We start from the raw sequence: 20000 nt of genomic DNA on the forward strand, positions 1-20000 counted from the left end.
AATTATTAGACGATCGAATCGCGATGCTTCAGTCTGTCAGTCCCCTCGCTCGTCACGCAGACATATTAGTCAATCAAGTTGTTAATCAACGCGGCAAATGAATGATTGAATCATGAGTGAATCTTGCAGTATGTTGATGTAGATGTGATTTTTTATCATTTTGTGTTATTTTCTCCTCCTCGTTCATCTTAGACCTCTTTCGGGGCAAAAATGACAATTGACGCGCACCTTCCGTCGGAATGATGACCGTCACTGGCAACTTCCTGGAATCCCCAAATCTCTCACCGTTCCAGTCCTACTTAGCAGTTCCAGATTTCGCCAACAGGGTGGCCCAGAAATTTCGCCCGGAATGAGTGACTGACAAGTGACGCTCAAAAACCGAACCGCTATGAGTGTTGACTGACGCCCGTGACTTTTGTATAATGGATGACAGACACTCATACGATTGTTGATAGGGAAGAGAGGGTAATTGACACTATTTCTTTAATGATCTGGATGGTGACTAGCGAGATGCATGGTGAGTGAGATGTGTTATGAGGAAGTGACTGAAACAGAGAGATAATGATGTATCAGTGCATTTTGAGGTGAGTGAGGTTTGTAAAATTGAACAGAGTGAAAGATAATGACAAAATAGTGTAATCTGAGATGTGTTACAATGAGTGGTATAGTGAAGGATAATGACAAAATAGTGTAATCTGAGATTTGTTACAAAGAGTGGTATAGTGAAGGATAATGACAAAATAGTGTAATCTGAGATTTGTTACAAAGAGTGGTAACTGGATCCGGTTTAATACAAACAATGGGTCGACAGAATTGCTTCTGTCAATCAATGGCTTTTAATAATGCGTAATAATGGATCCGAAGGGTTTGTTACAATCAGATACTATAAAGCAACGGGTTATTTAAACTCATTGTAAAACACATCTGAAAGCTTATGATGAAAATATGGTGGCAGGTGCTCTCACACTGTTTATAATTACTGTTACTGGCAATGACGTATCTTTCATTACCTTCGTCGTTTTACAATGAAGTGTAAATTGTTATTAACATTAGTTTCGTCATAATGCTAAGTTATCAACACTCAAAAAGTCTGAGCCACGAAAAGAAATAACTTTTTAGTAACTACTTAACTGAGTAACTTAACAGCTAAGGGGCACTCGCTAGCTTATGCATTTGGAGAGTAACTGGCAAAAAACAAAAACAAAATAAAGTCACAGACAATTGACTGGCTCCAGGCTACGTAAGGTAAATTTTGACGGAGGTTTAATACAAACAATGGGTCGACAGAATTGCTTCTGTCAATCAATGACTTTAAATAATGCGTAAAATAACCAGAAATATCCTGTTATAATAAGAGGTTTAATGAAAGTCAGGGCTTTCGGTAACCATACGATGGTTATCAACTGATGTCTGTAACTTGCAAATACCGAAATTTGGTGGGTAGCACTTGGAGGGTCGTTAAAACCTGGACTTGAAGGAATGTTGTAACCGGAGATACGTGACACTTCATAGGATTCTGTTGCGAACTTCACGTGAGTGACACTTGGTGGTGGGTGCTACTTGAAAGGGATGTTATAACTTGAGATGATTAATACTTGAAGAAGATTTGATCAAACTAAGTGGGTCTTATTTAAAGAAAATTTTATAACTGAAGATAACTGACACTTGGTGAGGATTTTGTAAACTAGGTGGATCTCATACAAACCAACCGGTTATTACAACTTCACATGGGTGCCACAAGATGTAACTTGAGGTAAGCTTCACCTGAAGAGAAGGTTAAAACTTAATATGATTGTCACTTGAAGGAGATGGTTATGATAATTCAGGTGATTGTCACTTGAAGGCATATAATAAAATATGAGGAGCTTGTAGAGGCCATCCCCAACCTATCATTCTCTTCAGTATTATACTTACTGACGAAGGGACGAACTTTATCAATATTTAGGTAAAGTTACAAGGAGTTGCGAGGAGTAGGATCTGCCAAAGACTTGTTAGTCCATCCTAAGAGGAGACATCGTGTGCTCACTTATCTCTAGGAGCAGGTTTTACTGTTCATTCACAGTGCCCTAATGACTTTGTCTAGCTTTCTTTTAAACTCTTCCACACTGTTGCTGTTTACAACTTCTGGTGGAAATTTATTCCACGTGTCACAAATCTTTTATGTAAAGAAGTTCCCACGATGGGATGTGTTGCATCTCTTCAGTTCTAGTTTCCATCGATTATTTCTTGTCTGGTTTTCGTTAAATGTAAATAGGTTACTGTCTACTTTTGTTATGTCTTTTAGTATTTTGAATGTTTCTTTTAGTTGTCCTCGTAATCGTCGTGTTTCTAGGCCATACATGTTCAAATTTCGTAAAGCTTACGGAAAACGACTGAAGATGATAGAGAGAGAGAGAGAGAGAGAGAGAGAGAGAGAGAGACGAGAGAGAGAGTAGAGAGAGAGCTGAGATCGAGCGAGAGAGAGAGAGAGAGAGAAATATATGAAGCCACAGGCATCTCATCGAGTAGCGGTATGATGACACACAGGCGATATCAAATTGACTAGTCCGTGTCGTCACTGCGGTATTAAGTATAGGGGTAGGAAGGAAGAAGAAGAAGAAGAGGAAGAAGAAGACGCTCCTCTTTTTCTTCTGAGGTTCGCCGTTTCTTACGAAAGCAGCGCTCTTCTTAATGAACCTGCAAAATGTATGGAACCCGATCGCCGACACGTATTTTGTATCGTAATATCAGCCGATGTTTTCCTCTCCGTTCACCCCAAACTCCTACTCTACCACTTCCCCGAAGCCTCTCTCTCTCTCTCTCTCTCTCTCTCTCTCTCTCTCTCTCTCTCTCTCTCTCTCTCTCGAGGACGGCGAGCTGGGTAGTACGTTTCCAAAATTAAATTGAATAAATAAATAAATGTTAAAAATTGTTTCTCTATTGATCTAAGCAGTTTAATTCAATTTAGTCTTGAGAAGGTCTCAATAAGGAGATCCTCACCCAACAAATGGTCAGTTTCTCTCTCTCTCTCTCTCTCTCTCTCTCTCTCTCTCTCTCTCTCTCTCATGCATTATTACTTCGTTATTAATATCATGAAAGATAAGTGGTATAATATATATATATATATATATATATATATATATGCATATATATAATATATATTACATATATATATTATGTATATAAGTACAGACACTATATTATATATATATATATATATATATATATATATATATATATATATATATATATAAGTATATTGCATATTATATATAATTATAATATGGATATATAGACATTATATATATCTATATATATATATATACATATATGTATATATATAAATATATATATATATATAAGTATATACTAAACTAAACGTGATAAAAAAATACCGTCATAAATCAATAATAATAAAAACCACATAAACATAGCCGCTCACCACTCATTTCAAATCCTCAAAACACCTAACGAGAGAGAGAGAGAGAGAGAGAGAGAGAGAGAGAGAGAGGTCTACTTATCATCAGCAGATACCGCCAAAGATTACCAAGTAAAGTACCCGTACTTTTCGCGACCTAATCTTGGAAGCGATAAATAAGATATGGCAACTCGGGAACCCCCTATTCCATCTCGGACATAATATGACACAGAACAGAACATAGAAATTAGGCCATAGCCCAAGCGCTGGGACCTATGAGGTCCATTCAGCGCTGAAACGGCGACTGACCGGTTTCAAAGGTATCACAGGAGGAAACCCTTTCGCAGTTGCACTATGAAACAATTGTTAGAGAAGATAGAAAGTGAGCCGGAAGAACAAATGAAAGGGGTTGCAGCTAGGGGCCGAAGGGACGCCGTCAAGACCTTGAAGTCATGCCTACAGTGCACCGCGTTAGGTGCACAGACGGCGCTACCCCTCTGCTATACGTGGCGGACATATGTCACGCCGAGGGCTTATCGCAGATCGTCGAGATAAAAGGCGAATTCCTCCGATGCTCTGACCGTGACGCCATCTGACGGTTTGTTTTGAAAGCTCATTACCCCGTGTAACAAGCTGCTTTTCGGAGTGGCAGCATCTGCAGTAACAGCTCATCTCCTCCTCCTCCTCCTCCTCCTCCTCAGCTCCGACGAAAACAAATGAAGTGCAGAACTTTTTTTTTCCCGTATCGGAAACATCTGTCCAGATGTAGAGGTTTTCCTACAACGAATTGTTTTTACTGGCGAATTGAGAAAGATTTTCGTATTGGTTAATTTACATATACGACGTAAAGAGAAGTCTTTTCGCCTGAGCATCATGAGAAAGGTTGCTAATAATATCATTACCTTCTTTATGATTATGGAAAAGTATGGATTACATTCCGAATTCATAAATATCTAAGGGCGTATAAGCTCTAACCTCCTTACATGGCAACTCTCACGGCTGGTAAACGCAATTAACGATATCTGAAACATTGCTCAAAATTGATCGCACGAAATATATTTCAGAAATAAACTTATCCCTGATTTCAAATTCAAAAACAAAATCTTGCCATTTCGACTTCTTTCACACAACATTCTGCAAGAATTGAGATTCCTTTGTTTTAGTGAAATCGCTCTAAATCTTTCCGAACACGACTGAATTCTTAGTGAACCAATAAATGTAAATTCAGAAAAAAAAGGTCACCGGTTTTATATTCATTTTTCTCGTCCGTGCATCATTCCTGACCTTCAGAAATCGTGAACTTTGAGTGACCTTTACAAGAAACCAAAGAAGCCTTCAGCTCCTTTGGCATTGTGACCAGGAGCTGGTTTCGAAAACTTCTGTGTTGAGTTGTTCCTCATATTTTTATTAATATAAAAAGTTCGCTCCCTCTCGAATATTATTTTCTTTTCCTGTAAATGAAATCCGCTGACGAAATATTGACAGCCTCGCATCCAAGATGGATGTGCGGGTTGCTCAGTTCCCGAAGTTGGAATATATTTTGAATTTGATTTTTATTCTTTCAGCCTCGTGTTTTATACTTTTATATGTATGTGGGGAAGAACTTAGTTGCAGTAGTTTAAGAGACGCTAAAAAAACGTCTACATGTATTTAACTAACTTTAATGTTTTTCTTCAGGCCTTTATTCGTGTGGACTGATGTAACTTTTTTAACTAAGATTCTAGTTTAAATATATTATATATATATATATATATATATATATATTATATATATATATATATATGTGTGTGTGTGTGTGTGTGTGTGTGTGTGTGTAGAGAGAGAGAGAGAGAGAGAGAGAGAGAGAGAGAGAGAGAGAGAGAGAGAGAGAGAGAGAGGAGAGAGAGAGGCTGGAAAATGAAACAATGGTCTGTTAGGATATACCGCCTTTACTCTCAAGCAATTTCAAGCAAGCTTATTACGAACATGTTTCTCTTGGCCATATACTCTGTTTATCTATATAAGCTAAAATCTGTTAGATAAATCTCTCTCTCTCTCTCTCTCTCTCTCTCTCTCTCTCTCTCTCTCTCTCTGAATTCCCATTAACTTTTACCTTTGTTATTAAACACCGCCTTAATAACAAGAGACGTCACTGATAGTACCGGCTATCAGCTAGAGTTTAGTCTCTCGACTTATATTATAATCCGACAGAAATGGTATTCAAGTTTGCGTTTACCACAAAAGTGCCTTTACGAAACACGACGATTGCGAGGACAATTAATAGAAACATTCAAAATACTGAAAGGCATAACGAAAGTAGACAGTAACCTATTTACGTTTAACGAAAACCAGACAAGAAATAATCGATGGAAACTTGAGCTGAAGAGATACAATACATCCTACTGTGGGAACTTTTTCACATACAAAATATAATGACACGTAGAATAAACTGCCACCAGAAGTTGTAAACAACAACAATGTGGAAGAGTTTAAAAGAAAGCTAGACAAAATCATTAGAACATTGTGAATGAACAGTAAAACCTGCTCCTGCAGATAAGTGAGCACACGATGTCTCCTCGGATGGACTAACAAGTCTTTGAGACATTCTTATCCTTGTAACTCCTTGTAACTTATCAATAGTTGATTCTGTGCTACAGCTCTAAAAGGCCCGTAGTTAAATAAGTTATTTCATGTCAACTCCAGGTACTATACAAGTGAAAGATATATAATAAATACAATAAATATATGACAGCGAAATGATTACAACAATGAGTACTAGTACTAGTACTACCACCACTAATAAAAATCATAATAACAACAACAAAAATAATGAAATAATGACAATAATGATAACAATATGCTGGAAGTAAACCCTCTTTTAAACATGTTTTATTAAAAGTAATTGCCTGGATTTGACATGAAATGATAATAACTGTGATTTAAGCGCTGGCAATTCATAAAGGTAGCGAGGGCCTTGTTTGAAAAAAAAAATAATCATAATGTTCCTGCTGATATAAACAAATAATATGCCGTGTAGAAGAAGAAGAAGAAGAAGAAGAAGAAGAAGAAGATGATGAAGAAAAAGAATTCAAAGCTGCAGAAAACAAAACTATAATGTAAGTGAAGACCAAAGAACGAAACAATTATAAAATCAATCCCACAACAATATGATCTCAATCATCATTCGTCACCGAACTTTACGATCCAAAGCCCTCCAGGTCATAGCTAGAATGGCCTTATACCAGCAAAGGACTCCTGCCGCTGTAGCCCAGCCGAAAGAAAATTAAAAACTAATCAACACTGAAGCTGCCTGCATACCCACAATCCCTTTCGTCGACCCTCCACTCGCATGACCGAAAACAGAGCAAACGTAAACACACACTTCTTCATCCCCTTGAACAACTGTATAGGGAGGCAAATCCTCTTTAGTTCTATTATAGCGGATTATCGGATTAAGGAGGGGGGGGGGGAATTACACCCCGGGGGACTGAGAATACGCGCCGTTTGCCACTCGCCAGCCGCGGAGATTTTTCTGTAGACGCGTGTCACGGAGACGTAGAGACTTATACCGTTGATTTCAGGGGATAAGATCCTGTGCTGGCATAAGGACTCCATCTGTTTAACAATAGCGTTGAAATGACGTTCGTGACGGAATGCGTGTTGGGTGTGAGTGGCGTTATAAATCTGCAATGCTACAGGAAGCTAAAGCTGAAGCGGAATATATAGAGTAAGTAATATATATATATATATATATATAGATATATATATATATATAATATATATATATATATATTATTATATGGTGTGTGTGTGTGTGTGTGTGTGTGGTTTGTGTATAAATAATGAATAATAATCCTTATTAATGCAAAGACTTCACAAAACCAATTTGAATGTTTTTGTGTTTGTTAGGTCAGTTTGAAGCAGGTTCACAGACACACACACACTATATATATATATATATATATATATATATATATATATATATAATATATATATATATGTAATGTGTGTATATATTGTGTGTGAGCCTGCTTCAAGATGACCTAAGCAAACAGAAAAACATACAAATTGGTTTTGTGAAGTCTTTGCATTAATATGAATATACTTTATAAAGCATAGAATATCAAGCCTGAAATACTTATAGCTAAGCATCGCTCTATGATATTACACCGTCCATGTGGCCGTATATTCGTAATCTCCGCATCTGTTCAATGTTTACGATACTAAAACTCAGAGATGTAGGAAAAACAAGCAACTCCGGGCTGCTCTATGAGCAAGAGCCCGTGGTGGCATAAGGCCAGCTTAATCTCCTACAACAACAACAAAACAAGTTGGAGGCAGAGCTTATATACTAATATATATATATACATATATTATATTAATAATTATATAATATATAGTATATATACATATATTTATTATATATATATAATTTATATATATATATTATATTCATTATATATATAATGTAATATATTATATATAATATAAATATAAAATATAAATATATAAATAATATATTATATATATATATATATCTATATATTATAATATATATATATATGTATATATATATATATATATATATAATATATATATATATATATATATATATATATATACAGAGAGAGAGAGAGAGAGAGAGAGAGAGAGAGAGAAGAGAGAGAGAAGAGAGAGAGAGAGAGAGAGGTGGGAACGGGAAGAAAATCAGAAAATATAAGAAGAAAAGAGGTTAAGAACGAACAAAATAACTTAACAAAAAAAAAATTACAGTTTTACTCCACAAATGAGTGTTTTGAAGGTGCAGATTACCATTTGCTTAATATAGGAAAAATCATAAAGGCAGTATGTACATATAGTCTTCAATTGTAACGAAACAAATTCGGCCTGGAAATTTTAGTTTTTGAATTGCGAGCTGCATTTAATATTCCGTAAGATTTTTCTTCTGTTAGTGTGCGAGTTCGCCTCTTACAGTTTCTTCTTTGTAGTCTTTGGGTGTTTATTTTATATATATATAGATATAATATATATATATATATATATATATATATATATATATATATATATATATATATAAAGTTTTCGAGTGATTGCGTCTAAGATTTTGTAGTCTTTTACTGCGTGTTACGTGTAATATTAGCCTAAGCCTTTGTTTGCGTGAAAGACTTTATCTCTGTAAACGTCGGGTGTTTGAGAGGAAACCTGTCTTTTCGTATACGGATTTTCTGAATGGAAGAATTATTTCCTTAGTCTTAAAGCATTCACAGTTACGTTTCTTTCTTCTCTTTGAGCGTTTGCATTCAAGACCTGGTCTTCGATTGTTTGGGAGTACGTAGTACTACGGTTGCCAAAGCAACCTGACTGCCTAAGGGAAGCTGGTGCGTTTCTAACGAAAAAACTGGAGGCGAGTCCACCTTCCTTAACGCATCGCATTTTTACCTATACGGGCCTCCGGCGGAAATTGATTTGGGCTCGTATGCCGCCCCAGACAAAAGCTCTCTGGGTTCCCATGGCTTTTTTTATAACTAATTTTTTTCAAGATGTATAAAAAAACGTTACCTGATATTGATTAAACAACTAATTTGGGACCCAGAGATTAAAAGGTACACACAAACCAGTGCGTGTGTATACTTTAAGCGTATGCAGTATAGGGTATACATGCTTGCACGCTTTAGTATACCTAACATTTGTATGTAACTTACTTATTCAATTTTGGTGTTGATATCTAGCATACGTTACAGAAACAAGGGGTTTTATGGAACAATCAGAGCTGGTTATGCTTTTTAAATAATAAACAACAGAAATGTAGATGTACACAGCAAGTTGCTGAATAAATTAACCGAGCATTCACTTGTAACATCAACGGCCGTTGTTAAATTTAAGTCAACGGAATGCATTCTCGACAAACAGCTGGAATAAAAGCAAATCCAATATTAATAACAACAATCTTTTCCTCGAGGGTCCTTTCCAGCGCACCGCGGGAAATCACGCTCTCGAAAGAAGAAGAGTCGGGGAAACCCAGGGATGATTAACTCGGCGGTTGGCAGGCCTGTCTTTTCCCGCCATTGATGTGCGGTGGCCGTGTGATCGGATGCGACATTTAGCCGATTGAGCCCCACTCCACATAAATGGGCAATGTCATCGCATTATCCCACCTCCGTGCTCTCCCTTTTCGGCTCTCGCGCGCGGCGCGGTAGGTTCCATTTTCCCGTGGGCGGCGCCGGCGGGAGGAGCCTCTGTTGGAAGGACAGGAGGCAGTAATTTGTAACATACCTCTTGTTTAGGTATCATAACACAGGCCGGCCCTCTGGCGGGGGATCTGTGCGGCCTCACTCACACTCTCGCTCGCTCGCAGCTGCACTTGAAGAAGAAGATGCTTAACGGATGATATCGTTCGAACTCTCTCTCTCTCTCTCTCTCTCTCTCTCTCTCTCTCTCTCTCTTTGTTCGTGTCTCTGGATCCTTTTAGTCAAATGCGATTAACGAAGGACACGACAATGAATGTTAATGTGAATTCCATTGCCGAAGAGTCGTGGTTATGCACTTAAAATGGCGCGGGTATTTATGTATTAGGGGACTCATTGATTCTTTTTCGATCTCGTTTCAAAATGAGCAAAATGAATATAAAACATTCATTAGGCTACCGATTTTGGTACTCATGTACAGCCTTTCCTTATATATATATATATATATATATATATATATATATATATATATATATATATATAATATATATATCACAAAATCCACGTAAGAAGATGAGTGAAAATCAGGAATTTGAGCAATTACTTACGTAGTTTATGCTAGTTTCCGGTTTTCACTCACTTAATAATCTTCATGTTTTCAGCGCAGGAATATATTACAAATAAACTGTAAACATTGACTCCAAGTTTCTTTCAGTGTATTGGACTTGGATAATAATCATTGTAGTAAAATTTCATTAGAGTTCTGATTACGTAAAATTTTCATTTAAGTTGGATTTGCTGTATATATATATATATATATATATATATATATATATATATATATATTAATTATATATTATATATATTATATATATATATATATATATATATATAATAATATATAAACCAATAAAATGCTTTTCAGTATTCCCATAACCTCACACGTATGTGGAAATAGTATTATGATCACCCATGCAAATAATTAGCACTATTAGAACTAAAAAGAAACAAATGTGCAAAGAATTGTTTTACAAATGTAAAATAAAAATAAAAGCATTTGAAATATTTTACATCTGATATTCTTGAATCAGTTTTCACCAGCTCTCTCTCTCTCTCTCTCTCTCTCTTGCCCCATTGGTGTCCCTCAGTATCATCCGTTCCTCATCCATGCCCTTAGACACGACCCACCTGGCGAAAGACCCTCGAACAATAAGGTCCTTATGACATCCATCCGTAAGGGCGGAATTCCCTTGGACGCCCCCTCCCGCCCGACCCTCTCGGGGGGCCATAGAGGCAGCTCATATTGAGTAAATAGTTTATGTATCTTTTCTTTAGGGACGGGAGATGGTCACTTGATGGGAAGTGAACCAATCATAAGTGGCAGTGATAGACGACGAGGGAAGAGGGAGGGGGCCGGCGCCCCCCTCTAAGCCCCTTTCAACCCCTCTGTAATTCCCTGTCCCCTATCTCACTCACTCACTACCGGTACATTAACAACTGAATTCAATTCTCAACCATTTTTGGGGGCGTGGGGTTGGTTTGGGGATTTGGAGCGGGTTGTTTTGGCGCGGGGGGTGGGGTGGGGGGGCCAGGTTGGTTGCAGGGGTTTGAATGGAGCCTTATACAGTTGTATTATTGTATGCAGTATTCCCCCCCTGTATTCACATTCGCCCTTGTGGTCAAAATGTTTGCCTGACCAGCAAGAACACTCATGTTCAGGTCTTGATCGGGCCGGCCCGATTTGGGCGCATTATGTTGACATTTATTACGTCTGTTGGCCTAAAGCGAAATTAAGTTGCGGAATGAAGCCAGCGAACAGAAAGGGTGTGGAGCTTGCAACCCCATCCCAAAATAATTGCTTAAAAAGCCAGAAGGGTTGCGCTTTCTGGGGCCAGCCTCGTAAAAGGTAGGATGGTGTAGTTAACATATATACATACATACACACCATATATATAATAGTATATATAGCCTACATAAAAGAGAGGAGGGGGCCATTGTACTTGCATATTTTGTGCTGAAAATACTTTGTATACCAGTTCTCAATAAGTTGGAAAGCTTAGAAAATGAACAAGCCATCTTCGAAAAGGCTAAAGTTGCACAGATCAATTATCTGTGCTGAGGAATAATTGTGCACCAGCGAACGGAATTTGAAAATACATTGTGAGAGGTCTAGCATTCATTTTTTTTTTATTTCCCTCTACCTTCTCTTCCTACTGAGCAACGTATTCTTTGGAAGCTTGAATTTCAAATCGGTAGCTCCTGTGGTGGTCATCTTCTGAATAATAATGGCAATTGTCACTATTATAGCCTCGTTACGGAGGTTCCAGTTAAATAATAATAATACTAATAGCAAAACGATATTCCTGTTAAATATGTGAAGCTAATTAAAACTATACATGAAAGTTGCATACGCAAATGTAGATGGACTCTTGCCAAGTGAATTTGTAGTATAAAAGTAGAGGCAGTATACAAAAGTAAAGTCCTACAGGATAAGCTATGTCACGTTTCCTGTTGGTTCTTTTCGTGAATTATATAATGATAAAAAAAATGTGGTTGGAGACAGAACAAAAAAAAAAAAAAGTTGAAACTAGATTAACACTAGCAGCTTATCGTACACAGAATACGCTGATGATGCGGTTTTAACAAGCAATACACCACAAGATTTGCTAACCTTGCTTAACAGAAAGCATCATATATCTGAACTGATGGGATTCCAAATAAATCTAAGAAATACAGGGATGATGAGGACAGAGTATGCACAACGAGGCAAAGTAACATTATTAAATGGAGAAGGAAATTATGAGACCGACTCTTTCAAACTTTCAAATATTTAGGAACAAAGATATCCAGTGCGGGTTCTCTCGAGTGGAATTCAGTGAAACACTAACAAAAAATAAAAAATAATTAAATAAAAAATAAAAAAAGCAAATCAAACAACGTGCAGGCTGAATATAGGATTTGGATGTCAAATGGGTTCAAAGTCAGATAAGTGAGTCAAAAAGGACGACTTTTCTTCCAACAGGACTCGAAATAAAGATTTTGACGACTTCGTCAGAAGCTCCAACCAAACCCATTTAGATTCCGTAAAATATAAAAAATAAATAAATAAATAAAAATCCTACGCAATGCAACAGACAGAAGAGTATTCCTAAATATACACAAATTATTGTGAACTGTTTGATTCGGTAAACGTAATATGAACTTCAAGGCGTTTGGAAATTACAAATTAACCGACACTCTCAAATCGTTGACTCTGAAAGTGCGTAAAGTGCATATTTCACTTCATTTGGTTTAGTGTCACGGTTCCTTCTGTGTCCTTTCTGTTTCTTTCTCAGAAAATGAGCTTCTTTGTTCCCTTCAGTCTACACTCTAAAAGGCGCAGTCTAGTAATATTTTAAGAGTACATTGAAACAACATTCATTTCGTGATGTGGGTCGTTTTACTGTATACTAAAAATAATATATATATAATATATATATATATATATATATATATATATATATATATATATATATATATTATATATATATATATATATATATAATATATATATATATATATATATACATACTCACAATAACGTGATTATAAAATTTTAAGTAATAAAAGTCCACACTTATGTGCTAAGTTGTGTATTAAAAACTTTCCATCTTTCATCTATTTGAACAGCAAACCTCATCAGCCGCACTCCGATGAGGTTTACTTATTCAAGTAGATGAAAGCTCCAGTCTTGTAAAGTTTTTTTTAATGCACAGCTTACATAAGTGTGGACTTTTATTATTTCATATATATATATATATATATATATATATATATATACTATATATATATATATATATATAATATATATATATATATATATATATATATATATGTAGGTGTGGCAGTAAGTCTTTGTCTATGTGCATATTTTACCAGTGATCAGGAGCACAGAAGAAAGTGCTCGAAATACATGGTTGCAACGTCAAAATAGTGTTTTATGGGCCTTTCATCTTCATATTATACTGTTGTATTACAGTAAAAAGACATTCACACACACACACACACACACACACACACACACATATATATATATATATATATAATATATATATATAAATATATATATATATATATATATATATATATATATATATATATATATATACATATATAATCTTTAAAGCGCCATTACATTTGGAAGCGAAAAGTTCCATTTGTGTGCATGTACGAAAACCCGTATGTCGGTTTTATCAGTGAAATGTGGCCCTTATTGCATTCCGCAGTACTAATTCGTCCGTTTTAGACTTACAAAACACTTCATTAGTCCAAGTTTTAAATTCCCCTACGAAGTTCCGTTGAACAGATTCTACTACAAAAACGCAGAATGCCAAACTATGTTAAATTATTCTGTTGCAAATTCACGCAATGTGGCGCTGCCCAGTTGACTAACTCACAAGCTCTCCGAGTAAAACTAGGAAAAAGACGAGAGAGAGAAAGAGAAAAAACGCGTCCTTGCAGATAAAAATGTTGAAATACCATCTAAAGTGCAACAGTTTTAGCTAAATAGCCACAATCTTGCCACGTTCAATTTCATTTTGTGCTTTGTGCTTTTACGTAATCAGAGATTTCCAACAAAAGGTCTCCAACGACTTAGCTTTCAATATTCGGCTTTCAGAGAAACGAGTAAATCTTAAAACTATTCAGATCGTTTCTAAAAATCCTGAATAATCCCCAAAAAACGTTTTTACCAGACGTTCATTTGGCCAAAAACGAATTCCTTTATTTGTGTTTCGGACGATTTAGTATTAACAAAGTCTTTAAACGACGACAGAGTTCTCTCAAGTGAAGTGTTAGGTAAACAGCTTTCCCCCCACCGCCCTCCTCCCTACAGCATTATCTGCGCAGGCGCATTGTCAAGGGATTCCGTGTGCCCAGTTGGTCAACATAATTACGACACAGCTATAGGAGACTTGAGCGTCGTGGGGCGGGGTCTGTGTTCGTAGATTACTAACCTGACCTAACCCAACCTTACCTAACCTAGCCTAAGGCAATTCCGCCTAAGACTTTAGTAGAAGAGGAAGGCAATATGTAATGTGAAAAAAGTAGAACGTTAGGTCATTTTACAAAGGTAGATACCTAAGTCTCCTCTCGGACTCTATCCAAAGAAAATAAGTGAAAACGTGCATTTACCAGCCATTTTTTCAGAAGAACGATGGCCAATACATTTAAGTCTCCACAAACAACAATAATTCCACGGAGCGATGATCGAAACACTCCAGCCTCCATAAACATCAACAGCAAAGACAACAACATTTGCATTAGCCCCCAAACGCAAACACAGGCGTGTGCATCCCTTCCCCGAGCACGCTTCGCCTGGCTGTCACGTCTTTAGAGACGACGATGGGGGGAATGTAAATCAGAATTTCAACCTTACGAGCGATCATGGCCCTCATGATGCTCTGGGGAGGGAGGTGGGAGATGAGGGGAGGGGCAGTAGACGTCCTTAAAGGGATATTAGTGGATTAATCAATTAGAGAATGGCAAATGCTCTCGAGGCGGACAATGGAGGCCAGGCAGAACGATTCACAAAAGCAGAGAGAGAGAGAGAGAGAGAGAGAGAGAGAACTTGCCAGGTATGTCGTCCATCTTCTACGCTAAATGCGCGCTTATCGCCTCCGGAGATCTACATTGAAGAAGACTTTCTCTTTTTAAAAAAAGGGGCTCCTTCGGGCGACCTTTCTCTTTGTTGAAAGCTCGTTGAAAGACTTATAGTACACGAGAGGCTTTCGGGAGGGGAACTCGACCTCTTGAGACACATAGCGCAGGAAGAAGAGCTATTGTCATGCGCATTCTTGAAGGCACTGGTCTCTTTTTTTAAAAGCATTTGTAACTAGCGGCAATTATGACGATGCATCTCCTCTTGGATTCCAAGTAGCCAATGGGGCGTCATTTTTCAAGGAGATAAACAGGGGATAAACAGAGAGTGGAGGATGCAACAACGAATACAGATACAACAATAGAACTGATGATAATGCTCATAAAAATGATTGCAGTGACCACGTCATTTATTAAGGAGATAAAAGAAAGTGGATGCTGTAAACTGTAAAGTATTGCAGATGCAACAACAGACTTGATGATAATGCTAACGATCATAAAAATGATAGCAGCGATGATGGCGATTACGTTATCGTTTCTGGTCAATGAAAAGAAATATTGCGCTTCAATCGTGAATTTTTTTTAGTTGATAAGTAAGATGGGTGAAAGTAGAGTGAGGGAAAGGAAACATTCTTCGAACACGCATGTTCAAAAATATGCTTTCTTATAAAGGCAGTCTAAGATCCATGATTCTGCTTCTGCAACTATAGTTACGACCTTGTTAGTAGAGCGACCGGTGACAAATCTAATGGGTCAGAGCAAGTGTGGGCATATGGCACATAATCCTAAAACAGCACTATGGCATATAAAAGTAATTATTAAAAATAAGTTTCATATTCATTTTTGTTATGACAGCGTTTAAGACATGTACAAAGATTCTACCATGCAGATATTACATTTGTACAGTAACTAATACGAAATAGAAAACTGAAATCCAGACATTACTCCTGACATAAGTTGCCGCATGATATGTTTCTGCAATTTTCAATATAAGAATATACAAGCCGTATAGATGTAAACAACCTTTAATTCTAAGAACGATCTGAACAGAATTACGAATATCTGAATAATCCGTATTATACGAGTATACCTGCTTCCTTCACAAGAGCATGCGATATCTCATTGGCATAAAATTATAGCAAATCCGTAAGAAATAATAACAATAAAAAAAAAGTCATAAAAGAAAATGTTACAAGTGACCCAAATAGTTCATGATTTATTTCCAAATCGGCCACCTGACCACCTACTATTGTAAATTCACATCAATCGTGCATTTCATGTCTAGGCCAGTCCCTTACGACGCTCCTGATTGGCTGATGATAAGCTGCAACTCTCAGTCTCTCTCGAGAGTTCACATAAGAAGGACCCATGTTCCACCTCTCATGAAGGATACTTTTGAAAGACGTACCCCTCAGGAGACGTGGAACATACATCCGGTCTATGTGGACTCTCTCGAGAGACTGAGGGTTTCCAGCCCCGTGACTGGCTTATCAACAGCCAATCAGGAGCGTCGTAAGCGACTGGCCTAGACATCAAATGCACGGTTGATGTGAATCTACTATAGTTTCTTTGCATTTAACATGTTTCGATATTGAACCTCTAATCTCCACACTGCTGCTGATAGAAGGCTTTTTGAAAAACAACATTTTCACCCAATGGACATCTTTGAAATTCCGCTACTCGTGTCCTTCTTGCCCTGAATCTTTCACATAATTAATTTCCTCTCATCTTTAGCCCACCGTCTCATGGAATGGAATATACAAAATTTAGCCCAAAGGCCAAGCACTGGGACCTTTGAGGTCATTCAGCGCTGAAACGGAAATTGACAGTACAAGGTTTGAAAGGTATATAACAGCAGGAAAACCTCGTAGTTGCATTATGAAACAGTTAAGAGAGGGTGGAAACTTACGATGGAAAATGGAGAATATGAATGGAGGTATAGTAAAAGGAATGAAAAGAGTTATTTCCCTACGGGATCCCTTCTCATAGTTATCATCCAAGTAGGTGTCTGGGACTTACAACGCTCTACTCTCAGACCAATATTCCTCTTCAAGCTCTTTTCTCAGACCAACATTCCTCTTCAAGCTCTACTCTCAAACCAATATTCGTTCTTTAAGCTCGATTCTCAGACCAATATTCCTCTTTAAGCTCTACTCTCAGACCAATATTCCTTCTTTAAGCTCTATTCTCAGACCAATATTCCTCTTCAAGCTCTTTTCTCAGACCAACATTCCTCTTCAAGCTCTACTCTCAGACCAATATTCCTTCTTTAAGCTCTACTCTCAGACCAATATTCCTTCTTTAAGCTCTACTCTCAGACCAATATTCCTCTTCAAGCTCTACTCTCAGACCAATATTCCTTCTTTAAGCTCTATTCTCAGACCAATATTCCTCTTCAAGCTCTATTATCAAACCAACTAAATTTTGTAGATATAGACTCAATGTTCAATCACCATTCTTAGACTTCACTTAATATTTGTATAACAGCATTTCGTATGAAGCAGTTTCGGTCTATTTGACTTTCAAAATTTCATTCCGCCTACCCATTGCTTTATCTTTCGTTTTCAGTCTTTCACGAAATTCCAGCACGAAAGAATCTGCACTGAGTTATCGTTGTTGTAAATATCTGAAAGATTCATCCTCAGAGCATTCTCCATCTAGTGTTGTTTAGCTCTTTCGTACTCACTCAATCCACATTACATCTACTTTATACTTAGATATCTACATTAGCCCTTTCCCATCTCTCTTTACTCAACCATTTGCGACCAGATTCGCAACAGGAAAAAAAACTATGATATCAAATCCATGTCTTTCGAATTCACCATCTACTTGACAACAGTTCTCCTATTCTCAATTTATTATTGGAATTGATACAAAGGGGATTCTCAGCAACATCTAAGAGTATTCATGCACACTCAAGTTGCAAGCCCAGATGGAAGGAGAGTTGAACACTGGGTAAATGACTTATAAATTGAAATACTAAGTATTCATAAAACCTAACACAAGCCTTTGCAACAGTAGTAGAAGTGCATTATAAACTAAGTAGTAGAGTAGTAGTAGTAGCATGATACTTCTTTCAATAGTAGCATTAGCATCATGTACCAGCCCTTTCATAATTTATCTTTCTTCAATTTTTTTTTTCATTTTAACCTGTTTTTTCCCTCAGAAAATTTACATGAGCAAGGTAATACTTTTTTTTACGTTAGGAATAATAATAATAATAATAATAATAATAATAATAATAATAATAATAATAATAATAATAATAATAATAATAATAATAATAATAATATCAGTATTTGTACTATTGGTAATTTGAATGAAAATACCTTTAATTAAGTACTACAATTTTTTTTTACTTATGTTAAAGAAAATATAGTAGCAGTGGATTCCAAATGGATAAGGAAAACCAAAGCTGATTTTCTTTCCCTCTCTGTCTTTCAGGTCAAGATCTGGTTCCAAAACCGGCGGGCGCGCGAACGCCGGGACCGAGAGGCGCGAGCCAAGGGCCTGCTCCCGCCTTCGTCGTTAGGGCCGCATTCCTCTCCCGTGCCCTCGTCGTCGTCCTCTTCGTCGTCGTCTACTTCAGGCAGCGGCCCGTTGCCGCCCTCGGCGTTGGCTCTCTACCAGTTCACTGCTGCCCTGGCGCCAGGATCGGCCTCGGCCTTCTCTCCCGTCTTGCCCCGCCCATCTTTCGAGACCACGCCCGCGCACCACGCCGACTCCTCCTCCTGCGAGCCGACCGCCCATCTCCACCACCACGACGACTCCCCGATCGCCCCGCCCACTCTGCGTGACGTCAGCAGCAGCCTTCTCCCCTCCAATGACGCGGGCCGGAGTGTAGTAGCAGCGTCTCCCATCCTGAAGAAGGTCAATAGCATCATGGGATCGTCGCCGCCCGGGACTTCGGCGGCGATAGCAGCGGCCCCTCCGTCCCCGATGGGGTGTGAACTGATATCGCCCGGGCTGCCTAACGACCGCCCGATGTCCCTGTCTCCTAAGAAGACGAAAAGTAGCGTGCTGTCCGATGCCAGCCCGGGCACGCCCTAAGAGAACCTCAAGAGTCAGAAAAGACTCCAAGAACCAGAAAAGATCTGGTACATTATTACGACCCAGGATGACCTTAGGGTCACGAACAAATGCACAGAACTTCTACAAGACCCAGGGAGTATTAGGTACCTTGACACGACCTAGAATGACTTCAGGGGTCATAAAGAAAGGCCCAGAATCTCCCCAAGTACCGGAGAGGATTTTCTACCCTGACACGACCTAGAATGACCTCAGGGGTCATAAACAAGGGCACCGAATCTCTCCAAGTACCAGAGATGCTTTCGTATCTTGATACGACCTAGAATGACTCAGAGGTCATAAGCAAGGCATCAAGATCTCTCCAAACACCTAAGAGACCAAATACCCAAACATGCCCTTGACTTCAAGACGTATGAATAAGGCCAAGGAAATCTCTCCGATTGTCTGTGAAATAAGGTACCCTGACATGACCTAAGTTGACCTGCAAGAGAAAAAGGTCACTTTAAGGGCCATAAAGACTTTTGTACCCTGGTGTCATTTAAGTGATTGACAGGGCATTGTTAATTAATCCTGTAATGTATTTATATTTAAATCATCGCAATCATCGTGATTATCATCATCATAACTCAGGCTATCGCTTTTACTATTATTATTATTACTATCATTATCATGAGGTTATTAATTTCGTCATTGTTTCAAAAAGGGGCTATTATTTTGATCATTCAAGAAGGGGCTACTATTTTTTACGATTATTTTAAAAAGGAGCTATTATT

General features: G+C 37.8%; 1 protein-coding gene across 1 annotated transcript in view; it reads left to right on the top strand.

Moving 5' to 3' along the window:
• The window catches only part of LOC135209541 (homeobox protein DLX-2-like), a 101603-nt gene that overhangs the window by 80944 nt on the left and 659 nt on the right, over positions 1-20000 (top strand). The window contains 1 exon segment of the mRNA XM_064242193.1: positions 18643-20000. This exon segment is cut by the window's right edge and continues 659 nt beyond it. Within this exon segment, the coding sequence (XP_064098263.1) occupies positions 18643-19248 (606 nt within the window). The 3' untranslated portion in view covers positions 19249-20000.

The sequence above is a fragment of the Macrobrachium nipponense genome, chromosome 11 (genome assembly GCF_015104395.2).
Source record: "Macrobrachium nipponense isolate FS-2020 chromosome 11, ASM1510439v2, whole genome shotgun sequence".
Lineage (NCBI taxonomy): Eukaryota > Metazoa > Arthropoda > Malacostraca > Decapoda > Palaemonidae > Macrobrachium > Macrobrachium nipponense.